Genomic DNA, 18,633 nt, shown 5'->3' with positions numbered 1-18,633 from the left:
TCTTGGGATTCTTCTCCTTCCTGTATGCCTATGATTCGTAAGTTTGGTCTTTTTATGGTGTCAAACAATTCCTGCATATTCCATTCTTGTGATTTGTTAAATTTTTCATAATCTTTGCTTGAGTGGTCTGGTTCATCCACTTTATCTTCCAGTCTTGATACTCTGTTTTCCATTTCGTTCATCCTATCGTTGAGGCTTTCTCCTGCCATTTCTAATTGGATTACTGAGATTCCTTCTTCATTTCAGCCTGAGTATTCTTCAATATTTCTAACTCTTTTCTGAATTCATTCAGAAGTTTACCCCTATCTTCCTTCAGTTCTCTGATTATTTTGTTTTTGTGTTCTTTAAATTCACTGACTTCTTTTATCATGTTTATAACTGTTCTTTTGAGTTCCATGTCCTGCATTATCTCTAGAGGTTCTCATTGTACTCCTCTAGAGGACTATTGGTATTTGGTGGGGATATGGTATTTTGGTTTTTTATGTTATTATTTTTGCTCTGTGACTTTGACATATGAATTTCTTTTGTAGTTTCTGATTCTTGTGTGAGAATCAAACCTTCAAGTTTAGGTCTGCTTCTTTTTGTGAACTTTATATGTCTTTGGGGTTTACTTTTTCGACATGAAAAGCTGGTTCCTCTAAGCTTCTGGTTCTCTCTTTTGATTCCATATTGGAGTAGCCAGATTGCTTTTTCTTCAGGAGTTCCCAGAGGCCCAAGTTAGATGAGGATCAGATCCTCTTAGGCTTTTTCCTAAGGTCTGGATCCCTCCAGGAAAGATTCGGGTCTCAGGAATTTGGGGGTTGGACTGGCCTGGGAGCCTGGCCCAGGAAAGATGCTGGTCTAGAGCAGCTGGTGGCTATGCCACCCAGAGATGCAAAGGAAGATGGGGGCGGGAAGCGGCCTCAAGAGTTCCTGAGGACTGCACTGAGGAGCTGGGTTGGTCTGGATGCAAAGAATCAGGAAGAGGAAAGGTCAGCCCAGGCACCCAGAAAAGAGGCTGGCGGGTTGTGCAGACCCAGGGAAGTAGAGGGAGGTGAGGGCAGGGCCAGGCCCAGAGTGTTCCTGGGCATCCGAGAAGGAACTTAGTTGATCTGGGTGCAAAGAATCAGGAAGCAGTGATGGTTCCCCAGGTGTCTGGGGCACCAAGACAAGGAATGAGACAGGACCCAGGCTAGGAGGAGAGACCGGCAGGGGAGACAGGAGACGGGAGGATGAATGAGGCTGGGGGAGTCAAGGCGTGGAGGGGGTGATCTACCTATCCCGGAGAGTGACGCCTGCGGGTTGTGCAGGCCCAGGGAAGCAGAGTACAGAGTATATTTTTTAAAATATACATATCTGTTATGATATTATAAATATATATGCATATATATAATTGTTTTTAAAAGTGCTGGGCTTGGTGGTACATACCTTTAATCCCAACATTTGGAGGCAGAGGCAGGCAGATCTCTTGTGAGTTCAAGGCCAGCCTGGTCTATACAGTGAGTTCTAGGCCACCCAGGGCTATAGGATAATACCCAATCTTTAAAAATAAAATAAAATAAAAGGGTGTTACTAAGAGGACTGAATGGGTTTCCAATTAGATACCTACCTAAGACAGGATCTAAAGTGTGTCTTGTCCCTTCTCTAGCTTCCTCTCCAACTCGAGATGTTCTTGGGAGGCAGATGCTGACCGGTTCTGCCTCCAAGGCCACTGAGTCAGGTGCTGCAGCACTAGCTTGCTCTGGGATGGATTTTGCAATGGCAAGGAACAGCTGAACATCATTGTAGGAGAGTCTGATATCCAGGGCTTGTAGGTGAATCTAATGAAATGTAAAAGGCAGTAATTTTGAGAAGTTGCCTTTGGTTTTGCAACCACACCTCACACAGACATAATTCCTATTATACATTCTAAGAGTCCAGACACCACAACAAACTTTTCATTTGAAAAGAAAAGATCGATCTTGAAACTGAGCAAAGAACCATGAGGTAATCTCTCTCACTGTCAGGTGATATGGACAAAAAACTCTATGAAATAAGAAATACTAAACTAGCCAGGCATGGTGGCATATGCCTTTAATCCCAGCACTTGGGAGGCAGAGGCAGGTGTATCTCTCTTTGAAGCCAGCCTGGTCTACATAATGAGCTCTAGGCCAGCTGGGCTACAAGGAGACCCTGTCTCAAAAAGACCAAAAAAAAAAAACAAACCTAAACTAGAATAACTATTAGAGCACTTAACACCACAGGGGGTTAGGAAATGGCTGGGAAGAGGACCATCTATTGCTAGGTAACATTTGTTAACTCATTTCACACAGATCTATTTCATTATTTAAATCTCTGAAGCAAACTGACCAAATGATGATGGTTAGCCCACTTGATAGAACTTAGAATCATCTAGGAAGAGAAAGTAGAAAAATCAAGCTAAGTTCAAGTAAGCACATGTTCAGTCTCTCTGTGGATGTGCTGTGACCAGCTGTTGAAGTTCCTGTCTTGACATCCCCACAATGATGGGCTGTGACCTGGAGCTGCGAGCTGAAGCAAACCCTTCTCCCCTAAGCTGCTGCATGTCAGGGTGTTTATCACAGAACAGAAATATAACTAAGACACCAAAATTTTGATCTTTCTGCCCCCTAGACCTGTAATACCAGCACTGGGTGTGGTGGTGGTGGGGGGGGATTGGGAGTTATACATCAGCCACAGTTACCTGAAAATTTATCTAAAATTAAAATAATAAAATGAAATAAAAACGAATATTTTCTTTCAAACAAAACTTTACATTAGTCAAGGCTGGCACTACCATTTCCTGAAATCTCCTGTTCCTCAGATCCACTGGTGAGGACAGCACAGGTCCTGTGAGGAGGTGACTCTGGACAAAGTGTGAAATGTCTGTGAAAGAGGCTTTATTCACTCAACTTTTTCTCTGGGCTGCTGCTGAGACTACAAGGCAACATGGCTTTTCTCTATCGGTCTCCCCATCCAAATGAGCTGGTTAATTACTGCTCTATTACCAAAGAAACAGAACACCAAATCCCTCGCCTTGCTTGCCTGGCTTCAGCTTTGGTCCTCACTTCCTGGTCCCAGTCAACTCTCTGTCATCCCTTCCACCTGCCAGCTCATACCCCTGCCTCCCTCCTCATTCCCTGACCCTGCACTCTACCCACAAGGAATAGTCCCTCCTATATTGAGTTCTGCTTTTTGTAAACATCTACAAAATGATGCTGGCCACGTCATCAACATCTCAAGATGATGCTAGCCACCAAAAAGATCTTTTATCCTTTTCAACACTGCAAGCACCTAGCTGGCATTATATTTATTTTGTGTTTGCTGAAGTAAGCATGCTGGACTCAAGGGGCAGGAGAGCCTATTCAGAGTAGTGAGGGTGTGCAGGTGTGCCAGAGACTATTCAGAATTACCTCTAGGATAGGAGGAAAGTCTTCACTGTTGAATGCATCCATCAACCCAGAACTATTCTGGTAAGAAGAATTTCCCACCAGCTCCACTTGAATTTGAACTGGATCGATAATTGAAAGAGCTGTGTCCTGCTCATTCCCTAGTCGGCATGAAAACACCTGAAAAGGACACAGAATGCAGTGAGGGTCACTGACTTGGGGGACTCTGCCAGCCATCAAGACAAACAGACTACCTTGGGAGCAGTCAGCCCCACATCTTTTCAGGACCCAGAACAACTGTTGAAATAAGCACTACCAAGACCAGGGCTGCCATTACCACCTACTGCCAAGAGCATGAGCAGTCTTCAACTTGAAGGAAAGCAGCTGCAATTCATTCCCAAAGGCTTAAAGAGTTCACATTCTTTGACCCAATGGTCCCATCTCTCTCTAGGAACTAGCCTAAGGAAATACTGCAAAATATAGAAACTTTCACTCAACTACTTTTTAATAGTTAAATAAGAAAAAAATACGAGCAACCAAGATCACACCATATCTATTCCACGAAGCATTCTGCAGTCATTTCAAAATGGTAGGTGAAAGTCAGCACAGTGAGACACACCTTTAATCCCAGCACTCTGGAGGCAGAGGCAGAGGCAGAAGGATCTCTGTGAGTTCAAGGCCAGCCTGATCTACAATAGTGAGTTCTAGGCCATCCAGGGTGTAGAACCCTGAGACCCTCTTCATTCACCCGCTACCCCCCAATCCCTCCAGACCCCCACTAATTGCTATTTTAGCTTCTGTAAAATGCTTGGCTGCTGCTTTAGACATGCCTAGACATGCCCTGACCCCTGCCTGCTATTCACCCCCTGCTTCCAGGAAACTATAGATTAAGCAAGTCCAGGGATGAAAACTGCCCTATAAGGTAAAAACAGAGACTCCTGGCCCCACAGGTAACAGTCAGCACATTCCACAGCCCTGAGAATAGCACCTACCAGTAAGAAACTTCCAGGGCTGCATCTTATACATCCAATCGGTTTAAAATTATGTTGGCGCGCGCAGGCTCCCTGAACCAACCAAAATGTATCTTCGGTATCTCCCCCCACACTTTTGTCTAAAACCTATAAAAGGCTCCACTCTCCTTTACTCTGGGCTCTCAGCATGGATCCGTTGAGTTGGTGAGGTCTGAGAGCCCGAGCTTAAGCCCGAATAAACCATAAACCTTTGCTTTTGCATTTTGGTGTGTTGGGTCCTCGGTGGTCTTTTTGGGGTCCAGTGGATGGGGTACAACAAGGGCAACATAGTAAAACCCTATTTCAAAAACGAAAACAAACAAACAAAAGGCAGCTAAAAAGTCAGGGCAGTGACACACACTTTAATCCCACTACTTGAAAGGCTGAGGTAAGAGATTGACAAGCTTTAGGGAAGCCTGGGATACACAGCAAATCCCTGCCTCCAAAAATCAGAAAGGGGGCTGGGGGGTGGGAAAAGAAGGAAAGGTGAGAAAAGGCAGCTACAAAGATCTTACAGAATGTAGGAAGACTGGTATACTACAGATTATGTACAAATTCAGTCCCATCAAAATATTACAAAGCTAGGATTGTAACTCATGCCTGGAATCCCAACGCTAAGGAAATTGAACCAGGAGACTTAAAAATTCAGATCAGTCTGGGCTACACAGTGAGAGATCCTGTTTCAAAATGAAAACAACAACAATAATAGTATCATTTTGACTTTACTTTAAAAAAACAGAAAGGAAGGAAAGGGCTAGAGAGATGGCTCAGCAGTTAAGAACTAATCTTTCAGAGGGCCCAGGCTTGAGTCCCAGAAACCAAATGGAAGCTAACAACTGTCTGTAACTCCGTAACTCCAGTTCCAGGGGATCTGACACCTTCTTCTTTTGCTCTCTTCTAGCACTGCATGACACGGGTGCACTTACATACATGCAGGTGCACAAAAGATAAAAATAATAAAATATTTTTTTTAAAAAAATAGAAAAGAAGGAAAAAGGGAGAGAGAGCAGGAGGGCACACCAAAGTGCCAACAGAAATTCTGTATGGGAGGCAGGGGCTGTTCTTTTTCCCCTCCTTTCAGAATTTCATAACTTAAAACACATTCACTACCGAATGAGCAGTACAAAGGAGTCCACGACACTAGACCACGCGCTCTGTACGTATGAATTATCCTACAATGCTAAGAATACACAAATATGCTTCAGGGCAGACAGAAAGAAGGAAGGGAGGGCTCCCATCCTGAGACCAGATCATCCTGTGTGCTCAGGCAGAGCACGGAGAGAGGGAAGGAGAGTACTCATGTGAAGCTGCTTGGCTCCCCACAAGCCTCTGCTCTCATGGGGCATTTTTTAGGGTTGGGGGAACAGTGCAATACCAAAGTCCTTCATCATATCCAAGAGTAACTTATTAACTTTATCAGTTCTCCCTAGTGATCTAGAACGGAGATCTGGTTATGCTGCCTAAAAAATTAGGCATCTCAAATATTTTACAACTTAGTTTTTCTAAGACATTGGACCAGGAAAGTTTCATTTTCCCTCTCTCCTTCAGGGGCTTCTGCTACAGGAAACCCAAGGATACCTGACCATTCTTTAACTAATCACAGCATTTCCAACTCAAAGCTGGCATTGTGGTGACCTAGAAAGCAGAGGAACTGCAATTTAAATTTCAAGATCAGCTGACATCAACTGAGAATGCAGCTCCTTGCTCTCGAATTGAGCTTTCTTTACCTTATAGAAACAAGTGGTCAAGGAAAGAAAGCCCCATATTTTACTCACCCACATTTGACCCCTAAAGAAGCTATATATAGCTTACAGTGAAAATGAATAAGACCAATGGAAATAACATGAAATTCAATCAGAAGGGGCTTGGGTCCTGACCACATGTTCCACTATATAGCAAGAGAATGTTCACTGACATCAGTGAGTTAAGAACATCTCACATACATCATCTGCCATGTTTACTCTATGGTGTCCACAACCTGAAACTTCACAGGTTTTGATGAATATTGCATGTGGTATTTCCAGGCTACAAAGGATGTCCAAATACAAATCATCTCCGTCATGGGGTCACATCACCATCAGGGACAAGGTCCTTCAGGTCACACAGGACTCTAGAGCAGCCCTTGTACAAATCAGATATCTCAGATGGATAACATATATAATCCTTTTCTCCTTTTTAAGCTGGCCTCCATTACCCCAAGGCTCTAGTTCTTCACAGGACAGCGCTCAGAGTGAGGGAGGGAAGTGCAAGACAGTCAGGACCACTGCCTCAACTATGCAAACTTGCTGTGTAGTTTTTCTAAGACTTTTCAGGAGGAGTGCTTTGTTTTCCTTTTGTCTTTAGGGACTTCTGTACCTGACTGTTCAGTAATCAATCACCAACCGGACCTCAATTCTATGACCTCCATGAGAGATCAATTACTAGGGGAGCGTTTATAAAGGAGACTATGGTAGGGGCCTTGTGGTGCATGGATTTCAGTAGCAGTAAAAGATATTCCCAAGGGCAGAGGCTTTGAGGAAGACAAGGGACGGCAAGTGAGACCTGCAGAACCAGAAGGCCCAATGAGACTCCAGTGAGAATGGACCCTAGAGTCTCCTGGACCTTCATGGGGAAAGGAGGGTGTATGCAGAAGAGGCCCTGTGTTCAGAGCCTCATGCTGGAGGACTGAACTTAGTGGAATAAGCTGGCAGATTTGAGAAAATAAGCAAAGACAGGAGGCAAAGGCCCTCCAACTGAATGAAATGTTTTCCTAATTAGAGTTCAGTAAGCAATGCTGGATATAGAGGCACAAGCTGTAATCCCAGGGACTCTGGAGACTAAGGCAGAAAGACCAAATGTTTAAGACTAGCCTAGGTAACTAAGAGAAACTGTCTAAATCAAAATAGGAACGAGCTACCAGGGACTCTGGAGACTAAGGCAGAAAGACCAAATGTTTAAGACTAGCCTAAGAGAAACTGTCTAAATCAAAATAGGAACAAGCTAGGCCGAGCATGGTGGTGCACACCTTTAATCCCAGCACTCAGGAGGCAGAGGCAGGTGGATCTCTGTGAGTTCAAGGCCAGCCTGGTCTACATAGTGAGTTCCAGGCCAGTTGGGGCTACAGGGAGATCCTGTCTCAAAGAGACCAAAAAAAAAAAAAGAAAAGAGCCGGGCTGGGCAGAGGATACAGTTCAGCAGTTCAGCTATTCAGCTATTCAGCTGGTGGACTGCTTGCCTAGCATGCTCAAGGTCCTGGGTTCAATCTGCAGCACCACAAAAAAAAAAAAATGTAGGTGTATGTATGGAGCAAGAGAGAGAGACTAATTCTCCAGTCCTGTCCCAGTTTGACATAGAAAGAAGCAGGTGGTAGCTTAACTTAGTGGTGGCAGTGCTTGCCTTCCCTGGGTTCCATTCCAAGCACTGGGAAAATAAGCACTCAGGAGGCAAATACTTTTCTAGATGCTTCTTTCTGGAGCCCAACATGCAGTGCTATGGTTAACAAACAAAGATCTTACCTCAATGCCAAACAAACTTCCTGAAAAGGGGCGATCGACAAAGCGAGGCTTATAGGTGAGTACTGTGGTGCCTTTCAGAATAATGGCGTTGGTATCACAGCAGGACACATCTTCAACAACCACAAACTCAGTGCCTGCAAAAGACAGCATCATCAGTCAACGCAGAGTGAGAACGCTGGCAAATACCAGGCTGTCACAACACAAGTGGCCAGTTGGAGACTTGCCCTCCAGGACTTCTCTCAACACCCTGCTTCACTATGATCCCAGACTCCAAATCTGGCCAGCACGGCTGAGCCAAGAGAATGGTGCCTGTCAGAAAGGACCAGCATGAAGCTTCTTTCTTTGGCATACATGTTCAAGACAGAGAAACTATACCCTGGTCACTGTGGGAGGCGCAACAGATACCCAGAAGTTAAGGGCCTCCCTTCTCCAAGGGATGGCCTCACTTCCAATCTCAGGAAAGAGAATCTGACGAAGATGCTGGTCAGGCAGCACAGGGCATTACAATAGCTTTTGCAGCTGTTCTCGCTGCCACGAAGAGCACAGGCCACTGCATCAAGCTGCTGGTATCAGCAGGTGTTGACAGCTTTCCACATATTTGTGTCTTGCAAAGTCACTCAGCTTCACACTGCATTTTCATGGAAAACTAGCCTAAAGCCAGGTGTGGTGGCTCACATCCATAATCCCAGCACTAGGGTGGAGGAGGCAGGAGGACTACTGTAAGTTCCAGGCCAGCCTGGGCTACGGAGTGAGATTTGTCTCAAAAAGAAAGAGAGAGAGGCATGGAGCAATCTTTTTACCTGAATCCATTTTAAATGCAGCTTAGCTATCTTCCTTTAAACCACCAAAGCTGGGCGTGGTGGTGCATGCCTTTTGTCCCTATACTAGAGGGGTGAAGACAGGAAAATCAGAAGTTCAAAGTCACCCTCAGCTACAGAATGAGTTCAAGGCCAGCTGGGACACATTAGACTGTCTCAAAAAAAAAAAAGATAGTGGGGAGTACAGAGAAATGAATCCTGTAAGACAAGCCTGAGCTAACATCCAAACTAACAATCAATGAAGCAACCTATAAACACTCACCTGTTACATTGACCTTTACCTCCAAGTGCCTTTCATTGGACACAGGGAGCGAAGACCGCTTGGTAACGACTCCACTCTTAACCGTTTTGGGAACAACATTGGATTCACTGCTAGAGTTGCGGTGGCGAGGAGGAGTGACATTTTGTTTCTTAGGATCACTGGGCGTGTGCAGAAAGTCATGGACCAACAGCAGCCAGTCAAATATGAGAAACACGCGGAGATTGTTGAGAACCACAGTGAAACAGGAAGAATCTTTCGTAGATCTACAAGAAAGACAGAAATAAATAAGATCATAGGAAAGGGAAAATGGTATGTCAGCCACCTGCCAATGTCACTCAGTTTTGGTCAGAACTGCTTTTCTCTTTTTCGTGATAGTGCCTCCCTGTGTTATCAAAGATGCCTCAGACTCCTGGGCTCAGTGATCATCCTGCTTCAGGCTCCTGTGTAGCAGTTCAGGCACACCATGCCATGCCTGGCTCTATTTCACTTTCTTTTTTTCTTTTCTTTTCTCTCTCCCTCTCCCTCTCCCTCTTCCTCTCTCTCTCTCAGACAGGGTCTCACTATGTAGCCCTGGCTAGTCTGGAACTCACACAGGTGCCTCTGCCTCTCTGCGCTCTGCCTCCTGAGTGTTGGGATTAAAGGTATGCACCACCATGCCCACCTTGTTCCTATATTTCTCAAAGTGACAGCTTTGAGCATGACAAAACTCTGAGCACTAATTTAAGAACAAAAGAAGTACATGCTTTCTGGAAATTAATCACATATTATTTTAAACAAAAAGACCCATACCATAAGAACACAATATGTCACTGCCCAGTGATCTCCACTAATGTGATTCCCCAACAGAAACCTGGCAGTGGCCGGAGGCATTTCTGACTGTCATACTGGAGAGGGTGCTGTTGGTGCCTAGTAGATAGAGGCTAAGTACTTCTAGCCATCCCACAATGCTCAGGACAGCCCCACAAGGAATTGCCTGATTAGCAATGTCAGCACAGGGTTAGCATCCCAATCCAAATATCCAAAATGCTCAAAATCTGAACTGACAGCCTTTTAGATTTGGAATCTTCTGATCAGGATGCAAGTGGCAGTCTATGCAAACACTTCAAAAAAGATGGAATCTTCTGATCAGGATGCAAGTGGCAGTCTATGCAAACACTTCAAAAATTCAAGGAAAAAGAAAGATCCAAACTCTGTACTACTCTGTCCCAAGCACTCCGGGTAACGGATGGTAAGCCTGCAGTGCTAGGTTGGAAAACGCTGGTGCACTAGGAAGAGCACAGGCTTTGATGTCAAGATACTCAGACTTAAATTTTGTCTCCTCAAGTTGTGTTATCCTGAGTGTGTGCCTATTTCCTCGTGTAAAACATGAGAACTATTAACACTGTAAGAGAATGTGCCAGGCACATAGCACGTGTTGGCAAATATCAGCTTCTTTCCAACAGGCAGCTTGAGAATCGGTGAGGTTCTCGTTCTCAGAAACCACTTCACAGATGCCAAGTTCACAGACCAGTACTATCTACTTCAACTGTAACTAGACTCAGACCCCAGACCTGTCAGCCTGAGCTGCCAAGAGCTATAACCCAAGCACCCTAGAGGTAGAAATGGGGCAGAGAGGAGGACAGGGCACACAGGACTTGTTTAATCGTCCTCATGACTCCCAACTTTATATTTAAGTGAACACCCAAGAAAGACTCTCAGACCTGGCCTCAAGACATGGTGTCCCAAGGGGCTTGCCAGCCCTGCTGATGGACCAGCAGCCAGAGGAGGGTAGACCAGAAGGGCACAGGCTAGGGGACAGTTCATAGGGTTTCGGGCTTGAGCTTGATTCTGTAAAAGAGGGCCTGGGTTCTAGCTGTTGCATGTATCTACCCCGTGGCCTATTTGGGAAAGACTGACTTGGGGAGCTGCCTAAGACTGGTTTCTCCCATCTCATTTTTCCTAAACCTGGCTCTGCCTCTAGAAGGGCATGGTAGAGCACAGCAAAGCACGGCTCCCTCTCACACACAGCTTTTGTCATAAGAATGCTCTACCCTTTTGTAATAGAGAAAAAATGTTGCCCTCAGTAAAACTTTTCCACCCAGTTTGAGCACATGCTGTCAGGACTCAGCACTAACTGGAAAGCCAGTGTGTCAGATTCCTTTTCTGGAAAATATTTCAAGCCTTTAAACACTGTGAAGTGATTTATATTTGACATACAAAATCCTAACAGAAGAGCAATTCTTCTTGAAACACGGGAAGCACTCAAAAGTTCCAATCAAGAGAACAGTTGACTCCTCTCACTAACAATGGTACTTCTGTTAGTAAGAGCCAAGGTAAGAATTTATTATTTAGTTCCAAGAAATTACATGCCTTTAGTACATGAGGAGGATAATACTTCAAACCTCCTTCATAAAGCCATGATGGGGAGGGAAGCAAGAGTCAATCATTCAGGTAGTTAAAATCAGTAACAAAAAGCAAACCCCCCATATGCTGTCTCAACAGGTGGACCAAAAATATGGAAGCCTCCCCTCCTGACAAACATCATCAAAGAGGCTGCTGAACACACCCATCCACACTGCCACAATGCTACAATCAGCCAATGACCAGAAGCTGGTGGGCCTGAAGAGTTAGAAGGACTCAGCTTTGACGTCAGATGCCCAGGTCAGAGTTATGACTATACTTCCGAGCTGCACGACCTTCCAAGAGTCACTTGACCCTTCTCTAAATGTCTACCTCTGTATTTGTAAAAGGAAGAAGCTACCCATTTTGCAGACCTGGGGGATTCCCCTGGCAGTAGGTAAAGTGCCTGGCTCACAGCAGGGAGAGCAGCAGCTGCTGACATCCCTCCCACCAAGTTCAGAAACACACAGGGCTAAATGCCTCCCTTGCTAGACCTCCTAAAGGTATAGAGAGAGACTATGACCTCTTCCCCTCAAAAGCCTGAGCTGAGGACTTCTGAGTGGTACACTGAAATGTAGGCAAAGAATACAAGACACACCATTAGTCATAAGAAATTGTACAATATGGGGCTAGAGAGGTGGTTCAGCAGAAGACTGGGTTCAGTTGCCAGCACTGAAATGGCAGCCAACACCCATCCATAACTCCAGTTCCACAGCATCTGACGCCCTCTTCTGCCCTCCACAGGGATTGCACAACTCAAGTACACTTACATACATGCAGGTAAAATCACTCATACACATAAAATAAACCAAAAAAAATTTTTAATTAAAATCTCACAATAGGGGGCTGGAGAGATCACTCAGAGGTTAAGAACACCGGTTGTTCTTGCAGAAGACCCAGGTTCGAATCCCAGCACCCACATGGCAGCTAACAACTGTCTGTAACTCCAGTCTCAGTGGATCCGACAGCCTCTTCTGTCCTCCACAGGCATTGTACGACAGTGGTGCACTTACCTACATGCAGGCACTACACTCATACACATAAATTTTTTAAATTTTAAAAAGTCTCACAATAGAAGAGCACTGAATGGTACAAGCTAAGGCAGAAATAACAGCAGTAGCTGTCTTGTGTGTCCAGCACTACACCACAGTTATTTTGGTTCTTATTTCTGCCCAACATTACAGAATAGGTTTTTGTGTGGTTTGGGGTTTATTTCCTAAAAGAGAAAACTGAGTCTTGAAGAAACTAAACAATTTGTGCTAAGATACATAGCTACAAAGAAGTAGATCAAGGCTTGGGACTAAGGTCTATCTCATTCTATAACATGCTATTTGTGTGCCCCCCGCCCATCCCCAAACACAGCACTGTCTCCCATAATATCAGAGTCAGGGAGACTTGAATAAATCACTATTCAGATCAAAACCACCTTTCTTTTTACGTAGGCCAAAAGTTTTTTGGTTTGGGTTTCTTTTCTTAAACTAGCATAATCTCTTCCTTCCCCAAGTCACTTTACAAATTAAAGCTTACAAGGAGGTTGATTTTAAGAATCTGGTTCAATGCCAAACTACGTATTTTAAGGCAACAGAGACATCTTTTGGTGGGTAAGTGAAACTGCAAGGAAGCAGGAGCACTCTGTGAAGGTGCATAACTTTTCAGTGACTTTGTGATCCTTTGATGCTCTAAAGTCACATGGACTTAGCCCACTGACCACAAAAGAAACATCTCCCAAAAGAAAGGCAGAGTTGGGGCTGGAGAGATTGCTCAGTGGTTAAATTCAGTTCCCAACACCCACCTACATGGCAGCTAACCATCTATAACTCCAGTCCCATGGGGATCAGATGCCCTCTTCTGACCTCTGTGGGCACTGCATGTATAGGCGCACTTATCCATGCACCCAAAACACTCATGCACATTTTTTTAAAAAAGGCAGTTATAGCAGGACGTGGTGGCACACGCCTTTAATCCCAGCACTTGGGAGGCAGAGGCAGGCGGATCTCTGTGCATTCAAGGCCAACCTGGTCTACATAGTGAGTTCCAGGACAGCTGGGGCTACAGGGAGACCCTGTCTCAAAATGACCAAAGGGAAAAAAAAAAGGCAGTCAGGGAGCCAGGTGGTGATACATGCCTTTAATCCCAAGCAGGAAGATGCTGACTTTAAGAAAGTCTGGGCTATAAGTTCCAAGCCAGCCTGGGATATAGTGAGACCTGCCTGGAAAAAACTACAGGGGGTGGGGGTGGGGGGTAGAGTCAGGGTCTGTCTCCACTACCTGAAATGCAGTTCAATCTGAATGGAACCCTGGGTGGTACTGCTGCTCTTGGAAGGTTGAAAGATGCAACTAAATACATTGGTCATGCCAGGGCTGGTCTTCTGCCCGGTAAAGCGTGTGTCAAATGCCATCATGGAATGGGAAACCAAGTTAACAGACTTGGTTTGGTTGGAAAAACTCTCATACTGCAGTTTACATTTCTTGAGGTCAAATCTAAAAGGGAAACAAGCAAACAAAAGGTTAACAATCTTATTTTACAAAATTATGAAAGTCCAAGTACATAGCAAGGGCAAAATCACTGCTATATCTAGGCTATATCAGAGTGCTTTCACTCCAAGATCCTGCACTGGTTTTTCTCACAGGCCGCTCAAAATGGAATTAGTGGCACTGCACCCTGGCCTTTTCCAATTTCAAAGAGGTAATCATATCTACAGGAACTCCTAAGGAATAACCATTATCACCCATTTACTTTAGTCTTGATTTATTATCCTTCCCATTTCCTATCCTAAGCCTAAGGAAGCTGTGTATTTACAATAATCCCCAATGGATGTCCAAGGTCTCTTTTGATCTTCATCTGTGAAATCAGAGCTTGCCTGGAGGCTTCTCTCTCCAGTTTCCCTGGATGTCTACATGAGATCACTATAGCTCACTGGAAACAGTCAGAACACATCAAGTCTTCATATAGAAGTAATTCAATTGATCCAACAGAAGTGCATCTGAAATTCCCTGTGTTTTGGGAAACAGAGAAAGCCACACGAGCAATTCCTAATTGTTCAGTAATGTTAGGATGATGCACAAAGAATGCGTTACACGAATCTAACTAGGCTTGATGCTCTGTATTCAAATGTGAACCACCTTTCCGGCCATATAACCCTATGCTGGTAAAAAATAACAAAATAAGTTTAAAAAACAATCTGGGAAACTGAAGTAACAGCTGCTCCACTTTACAGGACTGTAATGAGATCAAAACGGAAAGGTGTAAGTGTGAAAATTCAATGCGCTCTTCAAAGTTGCACTCCAGGTTCAGATACCTATATCTACTCTGGCCACATAAGAGACAGGAGTGAACTGTCAGGTGAGCATTTGGCCAGCAAAAGAGGGCAGCTGCTATGGAGCTGCGAGAAGTTTCCAAGTAGGGACCTGAGCCCACTATTGCCAACACTGTCGATTTATCAAAACAACTAGAACTGTCTCCCTCCCTCCCTCCTTCCTTCTCTCTCTCTCTCTCTTGCAGACTTCACCTACTGCAGACTATACTGCACTCCTGGCCTCTGCTCATGTGGAATGGGCACAGTACTGCATTGCTCTCACTAACAGGAAAATCAGACTTCCTTAAAGCCCTACCTGGCTAGCGAGCCAGAGCCTTCTTTTCCTTTTGGATCTTTGAGCTCCAGACTCACATTCACCATATCAATGAGGAAGCACATGCAAGTGTACACTTCTCCACTCAAAACGGTCTGTAAAAAGAAAATGTTAGTCAACTCTTAGGTGATGGTGCGTGCCAACCTCAAAATGAATTCACACATCAAAAAACACCTAATTTGCTTGCTGTTCCACTTTCTCTCCCCTTTCCCCACCTTCTCAGAGGAATACACACGAGGCGACCATCAACTGAGACTGCACTGGTTAAGAACTTGAGGTCTCACTCACGTGAATTCTTGGATCTTGCAAATCATAAGGCCGCATAAATTCCTCGATGGGCTCTCCCAGGTTGTTCTCCAGTAAGCCTCGGATCAGCTTGTATTTATACAGATCCAGGGAGCAGTGGACTGAGGAGAGGCTGCCATGGATAGATATGTCTGGAACAGTATGACTTATTTCTCTGAAAAAGAAAGACAGTCACCTTCAGAAGCAATTCACTAACAGCCTTGGCAACAACCAACACCCAAATATAAGAGCTACAGTGTCTCCACAAGCACTGACCAGTTCATTTCTAGCAAAAAATGGCCAAAAAGCCATGTATCGCCAAATGAATCAAACCAGTATGACCGCCATGTTACAATTACAGAAAGACCCTTTTCCCCAACTTATACGACTAGAAAATCCCCAAGTCCAATGAGTCAAATGTGCTAAGGATCTAGCTAGAACCCCTTGCCTGGGAGGCATGGGCCCTGGGTTCTGTCCCCAGCACCGTATACAAACACATGAAAATATGAGCTAACAAGGTAGACTGACTGTTTTGAGACAGTCTCACACTGTAGCTCAGGCTGGCCTGGAACTCTCAGCAACCTTCCTGTCTCAGCCTTCCGAATGCTGGATTACAGGCATAACCTGTAACTCAGAAAGAGCTTAAACACTACAGTTAGGAAAAACAATAAAGACCAGGTGCCAAGCTCTTAACTCTTCAGCTCATGGAAACTGAAAGAATCGAGGCCAGGCAGGACATTGATCACCATAAAATCTAAACCAGTTGCTTGTCCACTGAGATGAGTAGGAATAAAACTGAAGACACCCAGGGCTTCCCAACGTACTGCCTCATGCCAGTACGCAATAGGCACTATGGGTCCTACAGACACTATGCTCTGAATATATGAACTAGGGGTTAGAATTTAAAGTAGTAATATGTACACACACACACACACACCCCAACTTAAAAAAATAAATTAAAAAAAACCTGCTTTGGGGCTGGGGATGTTGCTCCATGTTACAGTGAGTGCTTGCCTCACATGTACTAAGGCCCTAAGTTTGATTTTCAGAACTAAAACAATAAATAATAAATACATAAGCAAATACGTTGTACTTGTTTCCAAGGAAGAACCAACTTAAAGTTTTAAAAAATCAACACCATGCTCAGCAAGGGCAGAGCAGGAGGCATGGCCGAGTGCTCAGGGCCTTCTTCCTGGGCTACAGAGCCACACATCCCACATAGTACCAGAGGGAGTGGGAGGAGCTCAGATGAGCAGAGAAGCAAAATGCTTTTTTCAAAAACCATTGCTTGAAAAGAGAACAACGTGTTCAATTTCTAAATAACAAGTTCCTCTTAGGATGGTCAAGCCAGTAATGCCAAATACAGCCCATGCCAACCATAACTGAGCACTGGCCAGGAGGCCCTTGAACAACAAGTCCCAGTGAAACACAAACATCCCATGAGGATGGCTAAATTGTAGCATTCTTCCAGCGAGAAGCTGAAAAGTGACATGAAGTCACCCAAGCCTAGGAACTGGAGAACAGTGGCCAGACACCATTAAACTCACACTCCACGGAGGTGACACAGCTACTCCTCAAAGTGCCCCATTGCTAAGATTTATTTTACTTTTATTCATGTGTTTATGTGGTGTCTCTGTGTGTATGCCCCATGGGTGCAGGCACCTGTGGAGACAAGAGGGTGTCAGATCCCCTGGAGCTGGAGTTACAGGCAGCTGTGAACTGTCTGACAAGAGTGCTGGGAACAGAACCGGGGCCCTCTGGAAGAGCAGCAAGGCTCTGAGCCATGTCTCTGGCCCTGGCTCCTCTTTTATTACCTGTCTAGCCATACTTCACCTTTCCCTGGAGTTAAGATGCAAAGTGCTCCTGGGTTCTACCAAACCAAAGCCCCCCATGAAAGATGTCACACGCTGTAATCATGCTTCAAGTGTGTGGACCACATAAGCAGGAAACCTCCCCCAATGCTGCGACCTTACTTAATATACACCTAAGCTTTGGCCCTAAGAGTCAAACTCTTCCCAGGTAGTTATGGAATTAATGACAACTGAACCTATGTTCTGAACTTCAGAGACAAGCTTCCTGCATTTGAGGCTAACTAAGGAATAAATCAGGGCTGGGCCCTTAGTCTTCCCAGAGCACTTTCAGTCTGCTTCCTAGAGTGGAAAGGGCAACACTACATCCGAACAGTTATGCAGCTTTAATGGAGATCCAGGCAGAATAGCAATGGCGGGTCCAGAAAGTATTATGTTTGAAATACTTACTCCAATGCCCATCTTTCCCAAATACTTCGCCTGCTCTCACTACTTCCTGACCACCACCTAAGTCCATGTCAAATTTGAACCCTTTCCTTTTGTTCCCAGGAAAGCTGTTTTGTAATTGTGCAACACAGCTGCTGAATCAAACACACTTAGAGTCACCTACCCACCCTAGTACATCCCTTAACAAAACAAGCTCCTCGAGGGTAGCATTTTCTCTTTCATTACAGAGGCCCCTGTGACTAGCACACAGTAGGGACTCAATCAACATTCATTACCAATGTGCTCCTCCTGACTTGTCTTAACAGCAATGATTCCAAGCTCCTAAGATTTCCATGTTATTCAGATAAAACACTCACTTGTCCAAATTCCTTTCCACCTGCAATTTCAGCCTACAAGGCTCAGTTAAGAGACTTCCTCCTGTCTGTCGCACAAAGTAGGAAGGGAAGATCAGGTCCCCACTTCTGTCCTCTGAGGCTTTAGAGAACTCCTGTGGGCGTCTCTCTGCAGCAAAGATGTCCATGTCCTGCAGATCCACCACAATGCAATCCAGCAAGCAGATGTGGTCTTCTACAAGGACGCAAGGAAAAAGAGGTAAGGACAAAAATAGAAACAAACAGGGCTCCACTGAGCAAAATTAAAAGTACAACTCAGTTCGTTCTGTCTTTGAAAACATTTAGAATTGGCTATGTTCTCTGCTTTGCACTACTCAGAAACCTGGTTGTCCAGAGGTTTCCACTGTGGGGTGTTCATCTGTCCACGGATCTATCTATCAAACACACTCAGAACCTCCCTCAGCTGCTGTACTTTGTTGCAGGAAGACCAACCATCCTGAACTCTGTGGTTCCTCACATTCTGCCTCCCACTCTAGCTCCTCAGGATAGCACCTCACTTTCCAGCACAGCATCTGTCTATAACATGCTAAAACAATCAAAGAGCCAAAATTAGGCCCATCAATGGAATGACCAATTGTCACATTCAAAAGAGCATTAGCTGGACGTGGTGGCACAGGCCTTTAGTCCCAGCACTGGGAAGCAGAGGCAGGCGGATCTCTATGAATTCAAGGCCAACCTGGTCTACATAGTGAGTTCCAGGGCTGCTGGGGCTACAGGGAGACCCTGCTTCAAAAAGACAAAAAA

The 18,633-nt window shown here is 44.8% G+C and overlaps 1 protein-coding gene across 1 annotated transcript in view; it reads right to left on the bottom strand.

Moving 5' to 3' along the window:
• Vps13d (vacuolar protein sorting 13 homolog D) overlaps positions 1–18,633 on the bottom strand; it is a 250,567-nt gene that overhangs the window by 171,243 nt on the left and 60,691 nt on the right. The window contains exons 27-34 of the mRNA XM_008849943.3: positions 17,854–18,064; positions 15,246–15,417; positions 14,940–15,052; positions 13,596–13,808; positions 8,950–9,212; positions 7,870–8,003; positions 3,390–3,545; positions 1,589–1,799 (exon numbers count right to left, since the gene is read on the bottom strand). Of these exons, the coding sequence (XP_008848165.2) occupies positions 1,589–1,799; positions 3,390–3,545; positions 7,870–8,003; positions 8,950–9,212; positions 13,596–13,808; positions 14,940–15,052; positions 15,246–15,417; positions 17,854–18,064 (1,473 nt within the window). The remainder of the gene's footprint in view (positions 1–1,588; positions 1,800–3,389; positions 3,546–7,869; positions 8,004–8,949; positions 9,213–13,595; positions 13,809–14,939; positions 15,053–15,245; positions 15,418–17,853; positions 18,065–18,633) is intronic.

This window comes from Nannospalax galili, unplaced genomic scaffold (genome assembly GCF_000622305.1).
Source record: "Nannospalax galili isolate Female #2095 unplaced genomic scaffold, S.galili_v1.0 scaffold1225, whole genome shotgun sequence".
Taxonomy (NCBI): Eukaryota; Metazoa; Chordata; class Mammalia; order Rodentia; family Spalacidae; genus Nannospalax; species Nannospalax galili.
This window is presented reverse-complemented; position numbering and strand designations above follow the sequence as displayed.